The 22,039-nt window shown below is 42.6% G+C and overlaps 2 protein-coding genes across 3 annotated transcripts in view; one reads left to right on the forward strand and one right to left on the reverse strand.

Moving 5' to 3' along the window:
• Positions 1-17: 17 nt before the first annotated feature.
• On the forward strand, positions 18-2,552 carry LOC310800045 (uncharacterized protein; the record flags this gene model as incomplete). Its single annotated transcript, XM_083662637.1, has 4 exons — positions 18-166; positions 605-704; positions 795-924; positions 2,455-2,552. The coding sequence occupies 4 exons, from the start codon at positions 18-20 to the stop codon at positions 2,550-2,552; spliced, it is 477 nt and encodes a 158-aa protein (XP_083518763.1).
• Positions 2,553-2,660: 108 nt separating this feature from the next.
• Positions 2,661-22,039, reverse strand: part of ipo4 (importin 4) — a 40,624-nt gene continuing 21,245 nt past the window's right edge. For both annotated transcript variants that reach the window (XM_083653653.1, XM_083653652.1), the window contains exons 19-30: positions 21,739-21,860; positions 21,554-21,631; positions 21,042-21,099; positions 11,320-11,425; positions 10,637-10,830; positions 8,910-8,960; positions 8,167-8,292; positions 6,489-6,718; positions 6,255-6,387; positions 5,868-5,972; positions 5,632-5,701; positions 2,661-3,950 (exon numbers count right to left, since the gene is read on the reverse strand). In XM_083653653.1, the coding sequence (XP_083509779.1) occupies positions 3,820-3,950; positions 5,632-5,701; positions 5,868-5,972; positions 6,255-6,387; positions 6,489-6,718; positions 8,167-8,292; positions 8,910-8,960; positions 10,637-10,830; positions 11,320-11,425; positions 21,042-21,099; positions 21,554-21,631; positions 21,739-21,860 (1,404 nt within the window). In that variant the 3' untranslated portion in view covers positions 2,661-3,819. The remainder of the gene's footprint in view (positions 3,951-5,631; positions 5,702-5,867; positions 5,973-6,254; positions 6,388-6,488; positions 6,719-8,166; positions 8,293-8,909; positions 8,961-10,636; positions 10,831-11,319; positions 11,426-21,041; positions 21,100-21,553; positions 21,632-21,738; positions 21,861-22,039) is intronic.

Below are 22,039 nucleotides of genomic sequence, written 5' to 3' on the forward strand. Positions count from 1 at the left end.
TGGAGGAGGGTCAAAGCATGGCGGAGCGGGGCAGAGTGACAGTACGGGCCGAGGTGGAGTGGGACATCCCCATGTCGGTCCCCCTGCCCATCCAGCTGCAGCCCGACCCGGCTCACCAGCCTTTCCCCTTCCTGGACACAACACTGGCTGACCTGGGCATCCAAGAGTGAGTCTGGGCCCAGAGAGCAGTGTGCATGCAATTTGGGAAGAAAAAAATATATATTTCCATTAATGTGCTGGGTAACACTTTATTTGAAGCCAGTGTCTGTCATATAATCCTTGTAACACATGCCATCATACATAATGCATAGGTATAATTATGCATAGTTATGTTTTACAACACATTAGATACAATGTTACAAAGCCTTTTTGTTATGGAAAAAGCTTTATAACAGATTATGAGTAATGTTATAATACATAACTGTCTATGATTACAATAACTACACATATAATGCATTTTGCAATGTGTTTATAAGTATGATTATAATGTATTATAGACATGGGCTTCATATAAATTGTTCCCAGTTGCATCTCTGCAAATAGAATCAAAAGGGCTCTTCAAAAAGCAATTTGAGGTCAACCATTAACGTGTGTGTGTGTGTAGGTCAGAGGTGAAGGAGAGGGTGGTGTGGGTGGACACCAAGAAGACCCAGGTGAAGAACAAGGCAGGGAAGCTTAAGGAGAAAGAGGTCACCATCCTGGAGGTTGGTGATTGACCGTTTAGGGGGAATCATCAGAACATCAGGTCCTGGTGTTAAACTTGGGTGTCGTCATGATTCCTTTTCCTCCTCCAGGTGCGGGTGAAAGCCCAGAAGCCCGGAGACAAGCAGCTGCAGGAGGTCCTGTACAGCACAGAGGCCCACACAGACCGCTCCTTCTGCCGCACCGGGGTCGACATCCTGCCCTGGAAGCACAGACACACAGGTCCGCCCAGCACACACAGGGATGGGCTTTTGTGTCAGGAGAATGCAAAAAAGCAGTAGGGGAAATACAGGCAAACTAAATGTCTATGAGAATGGTTTGTCCAGCAGCACAGGTGTCCTGCGTTCCAAGAGAGCCAAGGATGAGGAAAGATTACATCCCTGAGAAAGAGTTTGCATTTGGTTTGTTTTCTTACTAGCCAGGGTGTGATCATACCCATGACAAACAGTAGGAAACATGGGATGGAAAGAAAGGAGTGGCTGGAACTCATCTGTATTCTCCATTGGGAATAAATCGATTTTTTTTGAGAGAATGCCTAAAAATCAAATCAAATCCCAATGAGATTGAAACAAACAAATGCAAAATCACTAAGAAGGATCAAACTTTGTTTCTGCCATGCGTGTCGGTTATATATTCCAGTGTCCAAACCTTTATAAACGGTGATCCAAAATGAGTTTCCGTCTAGTATTTTGACAGTAATTTCAGCACCATAACACTGCAAATGAGTCCCTGCTCACTGCGTCATCTCCACAAAATCTGCACAAAAGGCAATTCTACTGGAACATGTTGACAACTCACATTCACATCTCATTGATAATTTCTTTGATGTTGCATCGTGACACCAAATAAAAGGTTTTCAGACAGGTAGACTAGCTTGGTGGATGGTAGTGTCAATCTACACATACTCGCCCTTTTTTTTGATTGTATGGGAATTTGTAAACGTACAGTAGTGAGAGACCTTATCTATGGAAAGGAGATACATTTAGGTGCATTATATTATATACAAATGTAAAACATGTCAATGTTAAGAAAAGGCTATTTTCTCAGCAGCACGGAGGGGGAAATGGGTTTAGTGTACCTCAGACAAGAATGACATTAAGGAAAAGTTCTTCAGATTTCTTTGTACAACCAGGCAGAGGATTTTTATTTCCATAAACAAGGGATCTTAGACTGTTGTCATTTTTGGCTTGTGGCTCATATATTATATTATATTACATATCATACACAAAGGGAGGAAATATTTGCAGTTTATATGTTCAACCATGCCAGGAATGTGACCGACCGCCCGCCGCAGTGACCTCCCACATGATGGGTGAGCTGAATGGCAGCTATGTGCCGCAGCCCCGCAGGCAGCTAAATGAGATCACACTGGTCACACTAAAGCATTACATCAGTGTCCAGCTAAAACCTGGCACCTCAGCAGTCAACTGATCAGGAATCACACTAAAGCATTACATCAGTGTCCAGCTAAATCCTGGCACCTCAGCAGTCAACTGATCAGGAATCTGACACTTAGCTTGGCTCTAGTTTCATGAAGCAGCAAACAGGCAAACCACAGAGCGACGCTAATGATAACCATCCCAATTATATTCTCATCTCACAGCTTCATAGTGGCGTGTCCATATCCTCTGAATGTATGCTGTTTTCTCCTTCACATTACAGGCCTTTATTGTAATACCATGACTAAGATGAGTCCATACTGCTATTTGTGTGTGATGTAATGTAAATGGGAAGTGTCTCTCTGCGTTTCAGAGGAGAATGGCCTGGCACCAGTCGAGATGACCATGAAGTTGGACATGGAAACGCAGCAGCCTAAATTTAAAGAAGCGCAAGAACAGCGTGAGATCTGAGGAGTACAAAAAGTCACCAACATCCAAAACAGAACGCAATTCAATGTGAATCAGCCAGCTAGCCTTTTGATTACAATGTAAAAATCATCTGATCTGGTTCACTGCAAAAACACATTAGTTGATGGGCTGTCTACATTGTAGTATTTATTAAAAACATGTACTTGTGAAATACGTGTGGTAGGATGCTGTAGAATGGTTTGCTACTAACAGAATGTCAAGGGTAATATGCACTTCAAATGTTAAGACAAAAAACATGTTTTGAGGAAATGACACGCATAGAGCTTGAGTGGTGCAGAGGAAAGTTCTTCAACCTTTCCCCGCTGTCAGGTGAAAAGCAGCGACTGGCAACTGCGCATGTGTCGGAGGAAGCATGGTGCCAGTTTACTGCTCTCCCCAGATCGGCAGAGGGTGGCGCAGCAGGGGGGATATTGCCCAAGTACCATTGAGGAGAAAATATGGGAAAAATCCATCAACATGAGGTCATAAGATGAGCTGAGAATAAACTACAGTAACACAGTCCTGCGCTGAACGCAAAGGGTGACGGTGTGTGTCGAGTGTTAAGATCCAAAGTCAATATGACATGGAAATAAAAAGCTGTGAGTGTGGCCTATCTATCAATGTACAGTCATTGAACTGCAGGGTTCTTACTGCTGGATTTCTGCCAAAGGTTCACATGAGTGCACAGTTGCAGTGCTGGCCCAGTTGAGAAACCCCTTAGTTAGCAGTATAGTGAATCTCTGAATAAAAGACAGATCCGGAAGAGAAAGCATGGTGCGCCATTGTTTAAAGTTCACAGACTTACACTGGGAGATGGGGATGAAAATGTTAGATTTATCAAGAGATCAAATTCATTGCTTCACACTCTGATAGCAGAGCCAGAGATTTGTCGAAACAGTGGTAAAAAAGGGACAGCAGAAATTAATAGTCACACATTACAAGTTGGGCAACAAATGTAACAGAACAAAAAAAGAGGAAAAAAGTAAAGAACATCCGGGACATTAAACCACATCTCTTAAAATAATAAAAGTTTAACAGCATGCAGACAAACAAATAAATTAAAATGTTAATACTTGGAAACATAACCACTGAGTGTAATAATAATAGTAGTAGTAGCAGTAGAATGGTTGAAGTGCTGGAGTTTACAGGAATTCTGCCAAATTTTGGGAACAAAAATCCCCAACTACTGTCCCATTTTTTCCATCTATAGTATAAAATTTATTGTTTTGACTGGCTTTCACACAGGAGTGGAAGAGGACATGTGTGCAGGCTATGAGACAGCAATGGCGGCACTCAGCTTGGCCTGCTGCTCAGCAGGAAGTGAGGTCACAGCGGCCTGGAACTCGGCTGAGTGGCGCTGGGTGAACTCCCGTATCAGCATGGTCAAAGTGTTCTGGGTGTCTGTGGAAGGGAGGCAAAAAGAGTTTCTGTCCTCAACAATTATTACTGGTCTTTTCTTTTTTGTGTGTTTTTAATGCTAATTAGACATAGCCTATTTAACAGCATTTAATTTTCAAAAACTATCGATCACAGTAACATTTAGGCCTAATATACAGAAGAAGAAACTTAGATTAATGAAAGAAAAGATGGATACTATGACCATGCATTCACTTTTCATGGCAGCACACAGGAAGCACACACACGGTGAGATTCCTTCTATAAGCCTCTCAAATGAATGCAAATGCAATTTATTTAGACAATTACAATTAAAATATGAACCAGCGATTTACAAGAAATTAAATTGAACTCAATTGACCTGCTGTAGCCTGAACTCAAACCTTCCTCCTCGTCTGCACGACTTAAACTGGGTGGTCGACTCGCTTGTGCGTAATCAATCAATCAACCGCATGCTACAGGGATGGCTTTGCCTCGCTTGGACCGACGTCTTCATGGCCATATTAATTTAGCTCTGAAGGCTGAATCCGCGCTAAATGGACAAGACTCTAAACGGAGGATTTCCAGACCCTGCCACTAGGGGCAAAGGAAGCCTGAGCATGCGCCCTGCTCTCTTCTCGTGTGCCTGCTGAGGAGCGCAGCTGCTACCCACAGACACACGTGCTCCAAGCTACAGAATGAGTCAAGTCGGGGAGAAATGTTCCCCGACTTCACTCTGGTTCATATGTAGACTAGGGGTTCCCACACTTAAGAACGCGGCGGACCACTTTGAAATCTAATCTAATCACAACTCTGATCAACACACAAGACTAAGATGGTGTATTTCCCTATATGTTTTTTATAGTATATATTTTTTATTTCATTAACAGAGCATGTGAATTTGGGCATAAGGGAAATTAATAATCCATCCACATACAAAAAAAACATTTAGGCAAAATACCCAAAAGCAGATTGCCAACATTCCCCCCCCTCCTACTCATCAGAAGTATTTACATGCATAACACATTTGTTGAGACAAAATGTGATGAGCAAGAACAGAAGAAATCAATCCACAAACTATTAATGCTAGGCTATGAAAAATGCTACCTTATCTGTAAAGGGGAGACTCATAGGTACCCATTGAACCCATTGAGCGTTATTTAGCCCCCTTCCCGACAAGCTAGCATAATATGCTTGATACCAATGGAGGCCTTAGGTCTTCTAGTTTTCTCTGATAACAGGTTATCCACTGTAGTTTTGAAAATGACCCTTCTACAGCCATTTGATTGCCCACAAAAATCGGCCACGGCCCACAGTTTGGGAATCACTGGTGTAGACCATTATGGCATGACCAATGTGTAATAATAGGATATTCAAATGAATTCGAGTGAGTAATTGCCATCGCTGCTCCAATTCCAATCCGTCACAACGGCGGGCAGCCTTCAGAATTTCCCTGTCCTTGTTAAAAATGTTCGGTAAAAGACGGAAAATATTAGATTAACGCGACAGTCTGGTACAGGCTATCATCTAAGACAGAGTACCTCCAGGGTGACAACTTATCACAACAAAACACTGATAAGAATAGTCTGCAATGACTGAAAAGCTTCATTCACTTTAGTCCAAGTGGCAGACAATATAATGTCAAGTCTATGAAAAAGCTGGTCCAACAGAAATGTGTCAACATCTTGGTTTGAACTATGAAACGTACCTGCATCAAGATCCTTGGTGCCCAAGACTTGGCTGGAAGCAGCAACTATGGGCCTCATTTGGCTCACAACCTGAATGAAAAGAAATAGATATATACAGCCGCAAGCATTGATTAGTGGAGTCCAGGCAAATCGACCAAACACACACAGATGCCCTATATCACAATGTACAAAGTTGCAAATGTATCATCACACAGCAACATTACAGTGCACAATGTCAACGGGGTCTATACTGTACCAGAGCAGGGCTGTGTGTGTAGAGCATGGCCAGGCAGCTGTACACTGTCTTGTTCTCCTCCATGTCCTCTTTCAGGGGAAGACGCTCCACCAGAGCAGGAAACACCTGGGACAGAGTGGAAGCAAGAGATTTCACTGAACTTTGCATCCAGCCAACACATTGTTCTCAGTGCATAGTCGAGTTTCTACTGCATGGCCTGATGCATTGGCCTTGGTGGTTAGTAAAGTGCTCACCATAAATTCAGTATAATGGGACAGATTATGATTAGCCAAACTGATAGATGAATTCTCTCTGTACTAGAGATCACTGTAAGGAAGATAAAGCTGGCTAGGCTAAATGATCACCTCAGTCGTCTGGGACAGCCTGTTGGCAAGCTGTGAACTATACCTGCTCCAGTGGAACAGCTTCCACGTTGCTCATGATCATCCTGCAGAGAGCAGCACACAGGTTGTCAATCACCCTGCTGTCCGACTCTTTGACCAGCAGGTTGGAGAACAGCGACAGCATCATGGGATAGTCTCTGGGACACACGCCACTAAGGAATAACTTAATTTAGTCTTTGTGCTATTAATTATGCATGAACGCACAACACACACCCACACAAACACAGAAGGAGGATACGATATGACGATGGGCCCAGCGGCCTGAGCCAGAGATCCCAGGCCGAATACGCTGTTGTTGCGGACCTCGGCGTCGGGGTCCCTCACCCCGGCCACCAGCACTGGCAGCAGCCGATTGGACAGACGGCCCGCCACTCCCCTGCCCCCAGACATGTTCATGTTCAGGGCTTGAAGGATCTCCCCGAGCGTTCCCAAGGAGAAGGAGCGGTCCGCCACCGTGCACGAGGATTTCTTTTAAGGGAGAAAGACGGAATTAATGTCAATCTGGTCTGTCTCTTATTTCTGCTTCTGACAATACAAATTGGCCTGGTTTGTACCAGTGTAATATTATAATCATATGTAATATTCTGTTCCTAATCGCAGTTGTTATTAATGACTCTGGAAAGCTACTTTGCTGTCACTCCCCGAGATGAGCAGACAGGAAACCAACGCCACCGTTTGCATTTAAACTATTTACCAATAAGAGCTGATGAAGCTCAGTCACTGACAGAATACATTTGGGCATAAGACTCCTAGCTGTAAGCCAGGGGTTCCCAAACGCGGACCGGTTTCAAATTGACAATATTGCTGCGGCGAAGGGGGGGGGGGGGTGGATATGAAACACATAGTTCATATTATGTTTGGATGCAGTGTTAATACACAGGGCGTATTTTCCTCGCGTGAGGATAATATGCATTAACTCACCAATGTGTCTCCCACACACTGCACAGCCTGTTTATTTTTTCTCTTTCTCTCTCATTTCTGTGGGACGTTGATGTTTCTTGATTATGTTGAATTGCACCACGTACCTGGAGAAGTTAATGCTTCCCTGTGAACATGTGTGTGTGTGTGTGTGCCTCCACTCCCCTCGTAGTCTGCTTCAAGCGCTGAGCGCATGCTGAGGCTAAACTCCGCTAGAGAAGGAATAGTCCATTCATCTGTAGAGCATGGGGGTCATACATTGACCAATAAAAATTGACAAATTAAAATTTGTTTGTTTTTTATAAAGGGTTTTGGACCCTTTTGCACATATCATTTCAAAGTTTAATCAGTTAGAATAGTGACATAATTGTATACGGTATGTTTCATAAGAAATCTATAGCTGTCTTGAGTCCCCCTGGTTGTCACAAAATCCCACTGCACTCCTGGACTCGAATCACGGCACACAAGTGTGCCGGGGCCATTTGGGAACCACTGCACTACAGTATAAGACAGTGGACTGCGATATTATTTTCTGAGAAAATGCCTTTGGGAACAACTGTTTAAGTGAAAAACCCTGTTGCTGTCCAGTGAGCAACCCAGTTTCCGCATGTCACTTCCGCTCGCTTGCACGGAAGCCGGCAAGCTTGGAAAATACTTTGGAAAGATGAATGAAGATCGCCCGTTATGCAGCAGAGTCGGATTGCAAGCAGTCTGAAGTAGATGGGTGTAAAAAACTTTATGTGTAAATGGATGATCACAAAAGGGTGAACAAATCATCTCTGTTTGAAGTTACAATTAGCATGAAGTTTTCTGAAGAGGTTTTAATCTTGCGGTTATGGCAAAGAATCGGTTAATAAATAACTTTTTAGGCGAGTGTTTTGCTAGTTTGCCAAGCTAGCAGAGCGGCGTGGAGCTTCTTCCGGTCCCATCATGTGGGCGTGGGTGTGGTTTCACCTAAACTGGGTTGCTAAACTGTGGGTCCAGGGACCCAGACTCACAGCTTTGCTCATGAGGAGAGGCAGCAGGTCATTGAGGAAGGGGGCAAAGGTGTCTGCAGGCACAGCTGAGGCCAGCAGGGGAATCCCTTCACCAGCAAACTCCTGCAGCATGGCGTCGTACTCCGCCTGAAACAGACAACACAACATAGCACACCCTAAGTACATGTACATGGAAATCTAGAATTAATGGACTAAAATAAAGTAGATTGAAATCTCTGATTGGAAATGCGTGGGTGAAATTCCTCATAAAAGCTATATATATTTGCCATTTGGCGGACGCTTTTATCCCAAGTGCACTGCATACATTGTTAGCATGGATGGCCCCAGTGTGAAGTGAACCCTTAACCCTGGCAGTATTAGTACGATGCTGTATTGACCTATACAAGTAGTATATCAAATCAACAATCAAGAAAAATGTCAATTCATCATTTCAAACAGGATTCTGATGTAGAAAATCACTGTAAAATCAGGTGACACCGAAGAATAGTCACTTAATTATCAATCAATTCAATATCAATTTTCTTCATATTTTTATGTTAATTTTGAATAGATTCATTAACTAGGCATATTCACCTAGTTCTGTGTATGAAATCTGTGCAGATATGTGTTATGTATGGAATTTTCGAGTGCCACTGTAATGAGCATATGGACAATCCAGCCGATTAAAAACAACAACAACCATAATGTCAATGTTCTTGGCAATTTAAGTGATTCTAATAAAGGAGATACAGAGAAGACCCAACCTGTTGGTCTTCATCATCAGCTTCATCACCACCACCATCCTGACACACAGTCTGGAAAGGTGGAAAAAAGAAAAAAGAAAGGTGGAGGGTCAATAGCATTAAATACTAGCAGTAAATACAGTGATGTGCCATGAGAAGGTCAAAGCTTTTGACTGGGATATCAAAATGGTGTATCAAGATACACGTTACACTAGGGGTGTCACGGTACATGTATTCGTCCCGTGAGTTTACGGTACGACCCTCACGGTACCTCGTTTCACGGTACATGAAACGACACGACGAATACGTCAAATCCAGAAGCACCTAAACGCTGTTTGAACGGCATTGAATTGAATTGAATTAAACGCCACAGAAGAAGACACACCAAAACAACACAAGGGCCATAGAAATCCGCGTTCACAGAATGGGACGTTTTGTGGCGATAAACTGTTTTGCAAATTCTGTCAACATCAAGCCAACGAGGTAAGCTTGCCAATGTAACGTTACGTAGCCGCGACAAAGTCCTTTATAGTTGCGCGTTGCGGCTAAACGTTACATAACACTGACAAAGCTGTTAACTTGTAAACAAGCAACATACATCGCGTGAGATGAGTGATGCGGTCAAGCAGACATCTGCGGATGCAGACAGGCAAGCTGCGGTGAGGAAGAGGCGATGACTCCTTGTCATGTTCCAATAATCCATTAGATGACCGAACGTAATCATATTATGCTAAACAAAACTCACATCCAATAACGTTAAGGCGCTGACAGGGTTCTTTCCCGTACTTACTGGGAAAGTGAAACCCACCCCGTTGTCTGTCAGACAGTGGGGGTATCTTTCAACAGGGTTTAGAAGTTTTTCTTCTTCTGCCGTTTTATTCTTCTTCTGAACATGTAGGTATTTTGAAGTTGACTAAAGAAACACTGCTGCCTAGTGGCCGCTTTTAGATAGGATTCCAAATTAGTGCTTACATCAAACGCAAATGCTACATAAAACAAATCCAACAGGGGGAGGGGTTGGTGGGAGTATTAGGCTACTCCACACATGCGCTCTGTTTACAAACTTGTGTACAATAAAGATTTAAAGTGGGGGGAAATGCCTTTGCCCTGTCAAACAGCTGGAATACAGACATCTGAGAGGGAGGCGCACCCCACACTTTGAAAATCACTGCTCTAGAGTAAAACCTTTTTGTGTGGATTGCCTAGATCTTATTAAATAGTGGACATTTATTCATTCCCACATATTAGACACTATTTCTGATGGTAAAAATAGCGTAAAAAGCAGAATTCAGACATATTCAAAGGGAAAAAAACGGAATTTGGGATTTGTTGCTTTTTTTCCCCGTTTTCGTACCGTGCCGTATTCGTACCGAACCGTGACCCCAAAACCGAGGTACGTACCGAACCGTGACTTTTGTGTACCGTGACACCCCTACGTTACACCATGTTCGAATAGCATTCCTAAGTCAATACTACAACAAGCCCAATAGCTGTAGCATAGCAGGTTTCTTGCCTACAGTTGTAACGACAATTAACAGTCTGGGTTGTGAGGAAATCCTTTGGGAAGTGTGAATGGCACAGACATAATTATGCAAGGACGAGGACCAGACAACGGCAGCACTGTGACTTACAATGCTCTAAATAAGAAGTGCATTATAAGGAGAAAGATTTGTTTTGATGATGGACTACTTGCCCTCCTCCGCTCCCCAATAACTCATCCCATAGCAATCCTCCTCCCCTGGTCTCACCTTCTTCTTGAGCACATCCCGGATGGTGTGGCTGATCTCCTCCAGGCGTGTGGGGCTCCTGAGCGCCTCCCCCTGGCAGGACTTGAGAACGGCGTTCATGGCCTCCAGGACGCCCATCACCACCTGGCGCTCGCGGTCTGTCCGCACTGTCTCCAGGAAGCAAGGAAGCACCACCTCAAGCAGCTTCTGTAGGGCTGGGGGAGGGACACATCACAGACACGGTCTTAAACAAGCAGAGGTTGTTGGCCTATTTCTTCTTTATTGTTACCCATTGTCAGGTGATAGAATCTCTCCCCTCATCCTAACCAGGGTCCATATTCTACACCTTTTTTGTTTGCACTTCATTATATTATACCTAGACTGTCTAAGTATAATAAGTATAGGTCTTAGATTATTCTAAAATGTCATCAACATTCTGAGGTATGGGCCCGTTTTCCAACACATAGCCAAAAGCATGTAATTATTCTGGACTGCTTCTGTTCCTTTAAGCCTAGCATCTTATCTCCCTCCATTTTGTTTGTTTGTTAATCCCCATCCCTGTAGAAAGCAGCACAGTGCCCATCTGCACTGCCTAAATCTAAATCTAGTCATGGTAGAGTGCAGTTCACTGCCCATCTGCACTGCCTAAATCTAAATCTAGTCATGGTAAAGTGCAGTTCCAGAGAAGAGAAGAGCAGCTATACCCTGGTGGTTGGCCTCAGTGGGATTCTCCTTCCACACTTTGTGCTGAGCTCTGCAAAATTGGCCCATGGCCCCAAACGCTGCCCTGCGGACGTCCTCATGGGGGAACTGGGGAGGAAGAGAGATGGGGCACAAGAGAGCATCAGGTTAGAGCACTATGGGGAGTGGACCATATAACGTAGACATACACAAATGGCAACATCTCGATGGTGTCGCGAGCAGACTGTCCCTCAACTGGAAAGCCCAGGTTCAAGCCCCTGTGACAGCAAGCACCTGCCCTGCTGAAGTGTCCTTGAGCAAGACACGAAATGCCTATCAGCTCCAAGGCTGCTTCTCTGTAGGCTGACCCTGATGTCTAACCTCTCTCTGTGGAGGGGGGCAAGCTTAGCTAAACAAGCTTTGTCCACTGGGAAATGAAAGAGGGAGGGCGGATAATAAGAGTACAGCAGAAATGAGTCTGGAAGTGCGTCCTGGTGGCTCACCTGGTAGCACGCGTACCACGAAGGTTCAAATGCGACCTGCGGTCCTTTGCCGCATGTCATCCCCTCTCTCTCTGGCCCACCTTTCCTGTCTGCCTGTCCTATCTAAAATAAAATTAAGGCGAAATGCCCAAAAGAATCTTAAAAAAAGAAGAAAAAATGAGTCTGGAAGACCTGGATGTTAGCACTTCCGTATTCAAAGTCAGTTTAATGCTTGAAATAAGGTCAGTGGTTAACAATTTGTGTTCAGCAAGATAATCATCACAAATGAGGACCACTTTTATGATTTTCAAAGAGTAAATGCATGTTGTTGTTTTTTTACATGTGGGCATGTATGGCTGTGAAACTGGTTCCCTTGTATTTATTGATGATGTGAGTGCTGACAACAGCTGCAGGATGAATTCTGACGTGTTTCGGGCAATGTTATCTACTCATATTCAGCCAAATGCTTCAGAACTCATTGGACGGTGCTTCACAGTGCAGATGGACAATGACCCGAAGCATTCTGCGAAAGCAACCAAGGAGCTTTTTAAGGCAAAGAAGTGGAAAGTTCTGCAATGGCCAAGTCAATCACTTCTGATCTGAATCCAATTGAGCATTGCATTTCACTTGCTGAAGAAAAAACTGAAGGGGAAACACCCCAGGAACAAGCAGGAACTGAAGACAGTTGCAGTGGAGGCCTGGCAGAGCATCACCAGGGATTAAACGCAGCGTCTGGTGATTTCTATGGGTTCCAGACTTCAGGCTGTCATTGACTGCAAAGGATTTGCAACCAAGTATTAAACGTGACAATTTGATTGTTAGTTTGTCCAATTACTTTTGATTCCTTAAAATGTAATGTAATTCCTACACCAGGGGCACTCAATTAAAATTCAAAGAGGTCCAGTTAGAGAAAATGTCCTCAAGCAAAGGTCCGGACCATTGTAACGTAGCTTACGCTATGATTTCAGTGCCATTGAACTCAATGATTGAAGTAGCCTAATGGTACAATGTCTGTATGTAGTCAACAACTGACTGTTAAATCTAAATAAACATCAATAATGCTTATTTACAGTTTTCATATTTAACTGGATTAATTATACATAACTACCCTACTATAATAAATAAATGATCTTTTCTCATTTCAAGTAAATTTATGCATTTAAAAATAACATACAACAGAGTGCTTTGGAAAAATGTGCATCTTAAAATGAAGTGCTTTAATTTAAGAGAAATAAGTTTCCCCTTTTCTTCACTCCATTTCACATTTAACACTCTCAGCCAACAAACAACCTTTTCTCTTGAGAGAAGTGAGCTCCCTATCTATCTATCTGTCTGTCTGTCTGTCTGTCTGTCTGTCTGTTTGTCGATCAACCTCGCATGCCGTTGCGTTGGGCAGTGAGTGTGCCCTGGTGTGTGTGTGTGTGTGTGTGTGTGTGTGTGTTTGCTCATGTGTGGCACTTCCATAGACAGGTCAGGATCGCACCGCACTTCACACGAGACATACTGGTTTTGATCTGCCCGTAAGAACAATGAATGGACATGTAAGAGTGGTTTCTTTTGAGCACACCATGTGAAATTACTATCTCTCGCCTCGCGTCACCTCCCCTCCCCTCCGTCCGTGTGCTCTCGCAGCACCACTCGAAGCAACAGAGAGAAACGATTCGCTTATTTGATTGGCCGAGTAGCATCACGTGTGATGATTTACAGCGCATTCATTGGTCTGTGAGCTTCCTGGCAGATAAACCAGTAGTACCGTAAATACTATAAAAGCACGTGCCGGTTAAAATAGAAACGCTCCGTGAAAATGTAAGTTATCAATGATTTGTAGGTTATAGGGCTCGGTCCGGATAGGACGGCGTCTCGGTCCGGATGCGGACCGGAGTCCGGACTTTGAGGATCGCCGTCCTACACCATTCACCCGATTTGGATGTAAATAGCCTCAAATAAGCTGAAAGTCTGCAGTTATCAAAGGACATCCTGATTTTATATATGTGTGTGTATGTGTATATATATATATATATATATATATATATATATATATATATATATATATATATATATATATATATATATGAAGAGAAAGGAGAGTGCCCACGCACAGCCAGTGGAATGATCAGGTGCTGGTAGGTAGCAGGTACAAAGGCATAAAACAAAAGAACACTCACCCCCTCCCCTTTAGCAATTGAGGGAGATACAGGTCCTCTACTTCTATACTAAAGTGGAGCTTAACTTTCTTTATTTCCAATTGCTGTCATTCTTATTATTGTCCTTTTCTAAATAGAATTTGAGCTTAACTTTGTAATTGTTTGCATTGCTGTAACTCTTAGATTAATGTTAGGTCCTCCTTTTCTAAATAGAATTTGAGCTTAACCTTGTAACCGTTTGCAATGCTGTAACCCTTATTGTATAGGTCCTCCTATTTTTTATAGATTTTGAGCTCAAACTTCGAATGTGCTCATTTCTGTAACTCTGACAGTGCTGCAGATTAATGCTAGCTTATGTCCTTGCTTTTTAACTTGAACAATATTATTATATATCGCCATTCCTTTTGTGATATTGTATTTACTTTGTTGTCTATTATATTATGTATTTTTCTACAACCTGTAAACAGAAAAAAATTGTGATTTCCTAATTGGTCATGTGACCAATTAGGTCCTGTTACTACTTAGGCTCACCTGGGCCCTCATGGTTGTATGAGCAAACCTGATGAAGCTGCTACAGCGAAACGCGTTGTTTGCTGAATAAATCACAGTAAAGCTATACTTCAGTGTGCGGTGGTACCTTCTTTTGTTTTATATATATATATTAGGGATGGGCATCGAATTTCGAATTTTCGAATAATCGTTGTTATTATCAAGGTCGACTTTTATTATTGAAAGTCGAAATTCGAAGAGAAAAAAAAATGTTTTTTTTTTTTTTTTGTGAGTGAAATGTTGCATTGTCTCCCCTGATATCCCCTGATATAGTCGAATCGCTTGGTTTGAGCAAGTAAAAGAATTTTTATAAGCATTTTAAGCAAGGTTTATGGAAAAATGAATGGCGGATGAAATCCCATGAAGAGAGAGAGGGGGTGACTTTGGCACCCCTTTGGCACTCAGACCTGAGCCTACTAAATATTTAATGAACCACCACTCATGATTGTCAAAACTGTTTTTTATTTTCGAAAATGTCAATGTCATGTAACATGTTCTTTATGTAGTGGCAAATTATTGATCAAGTGTGTATTGATTGATTAGTTATTAGCTATGGCAATTCCATGCTGTATTTAGTGAACTGTGTTCTTCAGTCATTGCAGGAGATTGCTGTACAGAATAGTTTCTGTGAGAACATATGTCTTGTTTTGGGAAGTGTCTATGGGAATAGAGGTTCCTGTGGGAACCTGTGTCTTGTTGTGACTATAGACTGGATTTGTTATGTATTCTAGTGAACATCAGATTAACTATGGACGTCATGGAGAAGTACTGAGTTGGAGGGAGGTTGAATGAACGGATCCAGAAGAGGGCGGGCGATAGTTTCAGTATATGATGTGAAGTAAACAATAATGCGGGGCTCTTGCATTGTCAAATGTAGACAAGAGGAGACCTCCGTGCACGGAGAGATGATTGTGGAAATAAAGAAAACCTCCTATGAACATTTAAAACGGATATCTCATTATTGATGAATCAGCAGAGCATTGCAAGTGGATTTTTCCTCCACAACTTGGGGGCTCGTCTACGGGATCTCACGACTGGGATGCGGACCTCTGGCATGTCGACTGGTGATAACCTCCTGTCAAAGTTGGACCTGAAAGCTCGCTTAATGCTAAGAGAGCAGGAGTCGACATGCGGAGGAATGTAGCCCAGCGCTGTGATCTGTGGAACCTGGTGAGGCAAATACACACTGAGTGCAATGTTGATTGATCGGTTTTATGTCAAATTGAGTAGCTGTGAAATTTAGAATAATGTTATACAATTGGTTCTAAAAATAGACAATTGTAACTACTGCTAAAAGCTACAGGTCTGGGGGATGTGTGTGCGTGTAAAACGGATGTAACCACTGCCTTAGTCAAAATAGGATTTGTCTAGAAGAGAGTGGTGCGGGGTCATGGTGATGCTCGCGTGAGATAATATTAGATAAAACTCACTATTGCCGTTTCGGAGTATACTCACCGCCTTGGATAACGGATCCAGAAGAGGGTGAGGCGTGCGTTAGGTTAGAACGCACGTGTAAGAGGAGCTTACTAGAGCCGACTCATATTTGGGCAAGATTTAGAGAAGAAAAAATCGGCCTGTTTGTCGACGGGCAAACAGTAAAGACGCAGGTTGAAAGGTACACTTGGCGTCGACGTAAGTTGAAAGGTATACTTAGCGTCTAAAAACTGCAGTAAGTGGAAAAAAAACACATACCCGGACCTGAGTTTTGCGAAAGGAGGTATAAAGTATATGTAGCAATAATAAAAGGGATACAATTGCAAAGTCAAAGCATTGGGAAAATTCTTACCATTCATTTGCAAAAAGAGAAAAAAGAAAAGTTGTTTTCAAAAGGTCTCTTTCCTTTGAACAAAAAAAAATGAAATAAAAAAAAAGGGGAGAGTGTGGGTGAAACTGAGCAGTGAGGCTCATTGAGGAAGAAAAAAAATTAGAAAAAGGAATGGGAAATGAATGGGAAATGACTGAGATATGAATGAGAAATTTCTGAATGAGAAAAATGAGAGGAAGAAAAATCACCAACTAAACTTTTTGTTTTGGGGCTAAACGTTCAAATTGAACTTTTTGTTTTGGGATGCAAGCGTTAAACAGGGGCTAAACGTTCAAATTCAACTTTTTATTTTGGGGCTTAAACGTTCATATGTGTGTAGATAAGCCGGCCGGCAGGGGACAAACAGGGTTGTTTATTTTGTTATGTGAATCCACAGTGTTTTTATTTTAATCCTACCTGCCTACAAAAGAGGGATTGGTTGTTATTTTGTTTTTATTGGTAATATCATAAGGTATTGGTTTTGATTTCGCACACACAAACAAAACCACAGCTGTTTAGAGAAAGCTCACGAGGAGCTATGGGTTTGTATAAATATGGGTTTGTGTAAATACACACCAGGAAAGCACATTTGTCTCAAGCAGACCTACACGCCACATTTAGAGGGAAATATAGACTGTATAAAAGTTATGGCCTAGGTGGTTTTGAAGAACCACAGAAAAACAAGAGCAACACATTTATTATGAAGGGGAAAAGAAAGTATGTCTGCCAGAAGCAATACATACATACCATACATACATACACTTTCAATTATCATGTGAGGAGTTTAATCTTTCGCTAGTGTCTCTTAATGTGTCTTAAAAGGTCTCGACCTGGAATTGACCCGCGCCTCATCACCACCACCATGCAGCAGACTGAGAGTCAACGCCAGGCTCAATTACACTGAAGACCGCCAGCGGTCCAGGCTCCAGCGGAGACCATCAGCACTCCGGGCAGGCTACAGCCAGGGAACCGGCAGCAGCATCCGTACCGCAGCCACCAGCCCTGAACACCGCAGCTAGCGGCCAGCAATGGGAGAGAGTAAAATCTCTCCCTCCCGTGTAAGTGTTTCACCACACCGGTGTGACGGCTACAGAAATGCATATGAGTGGTTTGCTTGCTGTAAAAGAATATATGACTGCCGTGGAGTTTTCGATTCATAGGCTTGGCCCGGAGGTTGACGCCACCTGGACAGTAACAGCAGAGAGGACTCAAGCGAGGCGAAGCAAGACGGAGCGGAGAGGGTGTGAGGCGCTGGTCAATAGCAGGCGAGAGACTGACACGGCCGGAGACGCAAGCCAGTTGAGGGTGGAGGGTTCACAGCAGAACTTCCTCCAAAGACACCAATTATGAGCAGATAAGTAATGACACACTTGAACATTTGCATGTTACAGTTGTTTGACAAACCATTGTTTTAGTAAGAGAATCACACACTGTATACATTATGTACATGCAATGCACACAGAGCAAAAGTACTTTTATGCATTAGTACAGTATTGTTTAATAGAAGTTATGTTTTTTTTTAGCCTGGAAAACCCTTATTGCCAAGCGAAAAGGTAAATGTTTGTGAACACACTGAGATTTCTCTCCCCCCCCCCCCCCCCCCCCCTGCTTCTCGGCCTGAAGCCTTGAAGATAACCACAGTGCATAGCGCACACACATTTCCCAAGAGGACTGAGAGAGAGGCAGAGACAAGTTAAAGGGTGTCTCTCTCTAAAAAATAAGTATATAGAAAAACTGCTAAATTAATTGACACATGCGTTAAATAACGCATCTGTCAAAGGGGGTAAGCAGCTTTTGTTTTTGTGTCTGTTTTTTGTTTTGTTTTTAAGTTTTTGTTGTTGTTGTGTATGTGTTTGTGTGCCTGTGTGACTGAGACAATCAGATGGACAAGCAGACTGAGACAATCAGATTGGACAGTGGATTGGGACGATTTCCAATGCCAGATGCTGAGATCCAGCCTCCCACATCCTTCACCAGCGCAATTAGCTTAGTCTCTGCATACACACACACACATGCGAAAGTTTGAGGACAGACCGGATGAATGGCGAAGGACAGACAGCGTGGTGCACTCAGGCGAGTGCATCCTTCGTGACGGTTTCCCCCTGGCGAGTAGGATGCTGAGAGTCGTACTTGGTGTGGTTTGTGTAAAAACTGTGATCATGTGTATTAAAAAGCGTTTTGGAACCACAGGAGACAGGGGAAGTGTGAACACAGTGTGAATGAGTGGTCTGGAACGGTGAAAGGAGTGTGATTGTTGAAGGCAATGTTATTGTACACCAGTTAGACAGGAGACAGGGGACTCCAGTGTGACTAGAGAGCGGAGAGGAGGACAAAGACTTGAGACATGACTTGGACTTGTAAGATGACTTGTGAGCTGATAGGTTGCGGGTTTTGTTTCCCGGCTTTTGAGCAGAGTACATGCCAAAGTCGACTTGGGATGTATGTCTGCCGGAGGTTTGGAGGGAAAACCCAAAACGTGCTCTGTAGGTTGTGTAAATTTGTGTGTATTGTAGTAGGGTTGGGGGTAATTAATCAAATTGTGTGTTAAATGAATATAAACATATTCTAAACTACTAAGTAGGGCTTAATTTGAATGTAACCTGTAGCAAGTTAAAGGTTTCAGTCTTCGATTGGATGAACAGGAGCCATTACCAGAAATGTGTAAACTGTGTTTTTAAGAAGAAAAAAAATATATGCCAAAAGTGTGGAGCAATAAAAAGGCCATTGACCTCTGACACACTTCGTTTATGCTATGAAATCTTGGGTAAATAATCATGCTTGATTTGATATTAGCATAACTAAGAGTTTGATACATTGTAACATAAGTATGTATTAAGTATTAAGTAAGTAACCGAAATGAAGGACTTATTAATTGTGATTGTGAACACATAGGGAAATTTTAATCTATATAGATGTGTGAGATGATACATTTTTTTCTAACAAGTTAAGGATAATAGTTATGTTAGTTTTCTTTGACTGTGTTTGAACTTATAGTTTGTTATCAATAATTTATTTTTAATATTGATAATAATGATTTATTCTTATCAAAAGTGTGGAATTGTAGTGGCAAATTATTGATCAAGTGTGTATTGATTGATTAGTTATTAGCTATGGCAATTCCATGCTGTATTTAGTGAACTGTGTTCTTCAGTCATTGCAGGAGATTGCTGTACAGAATAGTTTCTGTGAGAACATATGTCTTGTTTTGGGAAGTGTCTATGGGAATAGAGGTTCCTGTGGGAACCTGTGTCTTGTTGTGACTATAGACTGGATTTGTTATGTATTCTAGTGAACATCAGATTAACTATGGACGTCATGGAGAAGTACTGAGTTGGAGGGAGGTTGAATGAACGGATCCAGAAGAGGGCGGGCGATAGTTTCAGTATATGATGTGAAGTAAACAATAATGCGGGGCTCTTGCATTGTCAAATGTAGACAAGAGGAGACCTCCGTGCACGGAGAGATGATTGTGGAAATAAAGAAAACCTCCTATGAACATTTAAAACGGATATCTCATTATTGATGAATCAGCGGGACATTGCAGTGGATATTTTTCCTCCACATTTACTTCAGTGGTGCAATGCTTGTTTGAGCTAAAAATCCACAGCAGAAGCTTTTTCTATTAATTAATAAAGCCTTAGACTTAGAATCAGGGGAGACAATGCAACATTTCACTCACATTTTTTTTTTCTTTTCGAATTTCGATTAAAAGTCGACTTTGGCCAGCGAATTTCGAATAGTGTTTTTGCTAGAAATGCCCATCCCTATATATATATATATATATATATATATATCAGAGTCCTGCGCGGGTCTGATTTTCAAGACCCGGTTCCGCCCGGCCCCGCGACGTGCAGTACCGACCCCACTCCGCGAACCCGCTCATATGATCAGTCAGTACCGCAACCCACCCCGCCCCGCAGACATCAGACCCGCGCCCCGCTCCGCTTCCGCATATATACATTTCTTTGAAGTGAACATAACCAAAGTAACTGCGATCGTTTCACAATTAACACAGGAAGCGAATAGCGGTCTTTTCTGGCCGAGTCACTGACGAGAGCCAACAACGGTGGTCGGTGCAGTCGGACTGGGCAGGCATTGCATAACGTTATTTACAATTAAGCACATTGACGGTGTTTTGTCACTGGTGCCAGTACCAGCAGGCCAGCCAGGGCCAGGCAGCAGCTAAAGGAAACATGCTAGCCTTGCTGGCAATGCAACAAGCTAGCTAGCATAGGTCTAGGTCTAAGATACTGAACGAAATGTACTAACGCTACTGAACTGAAGCCAGTCAGTGACCTACCTGTCTCTTGTGCCTGCCCTGCCCTGAGTGTCGACCTGACCACTGACCCCCCCCCCTCCAATAAACAAGCCAATACTGCCACTTAGCCTCCAGGATTTGCAACTGCAGTATTTTCTCTGATTGTGACAAAGACGTCAGGTCGTCAGACTCAGACAAAACATGAAGTTACACACTGACTGAATTATTATCGTTATATAAAAAGTAAATAAAAATACATATATTATACAACACCCGCGACCCGTGCCGCATGTTGTTTATTCTACCCAGATCCGAGCCCGCAAATAAAATGAAGACAAAATAACACCCGCCCCCCGCATTTTTTTGCGGGTACCCGGCGGGGCCCCGCGGAACCCCGACCCGATGCAGGACTCTGATATATATATACACACACACACATACATACATATATACTGTGTATATATATATATATACAAATACACATATATATACACACACACTGACTTACATCTTTCATCTCGTAGACCTGCTGGAAGCTGGACTCCAGGAAGGGCTGGAAGGCAGCACTGGCAGGGGAAACCACAGCAACACCAGTTACAAATTACACACACAAAGGAGATTTATTCATGAGGCCTGAAACCAGTATTGCATACTGGATTTTTAAGAATATACTTTACCTACATTATATACTTACTTCAACAGTGAGTAGAGTTAAATTATCTTTTTTTTTTTTTTTTTTTTGCATGTGTGGGATGTTTGCTGATCGGGACATTAACAAAAACTTTAGCTCATCATCTATCATCACTATTATTTGTCCACTTATTTATTCTTTGGACATTGCACCTGTCCAACCGCTTTAAGTATATCTTGTCTGCATGATCTTATCTTCTTAAGTATGCAAAAACTTAAAACAAATTGTTGTTCATGGCGATGTGCCACACTGGAACAAAAAGACATAGAAAACTTGAATGAAAATGCTACTAGCAGACATCTGATCTGATATGGAAATATCTCTATTACCCAGTGTTGAAGGCAATCTCCCCCAGTGAATCACAGGCATCCTCCTTCTCATCCATGTAGGAGTTTTCCACAGTGAACCTGAGAGGACAGACTCTGCATCAGACAGCATGGCAGCAGTGCTTTGCCAAACAGGAAACCAGGTACGCGGTATGTCTGTGTATACATGGCCTGCGTGCCCCTCCTACCCTGCAACATCGTGGAGGTCAGTCTCAGGCTCATCCTCCAGAATAGCATCATCTCCATCTTTCTCATCTTCCTCGTCATCATCATCCAGTAGGACAAATGTCTTGTCCTCCTCAAGGTGTGCCTGAAAAGACAGAGACAGACAGAGTGAAATATGAAAAAAGAACAGGAGAGATAATGAGAGCAAGAGGTAGCACTAAATCCATGCATGTTGTTCATCTCAGCTTCGGGTCAGTATTTCTACATATAATTTCACCATTCTATATTAAATGTATCAAAAGCGAATGATGTATAATATATAAT

Source organism: Poromitra crassiceps (genome assembly GCF_964638095.1).
Source record: "Poromitra crassiceps genome assembly, chromosome: 2".
In the NCBI taxonomy this organism is placed as follows: domain Eukaryota; kingdom Metazoa; phylum Chordata; class Actinopteri; order Beryciformes; family Melamphaidae; genus Poromitra; species Poromitra crassiceps.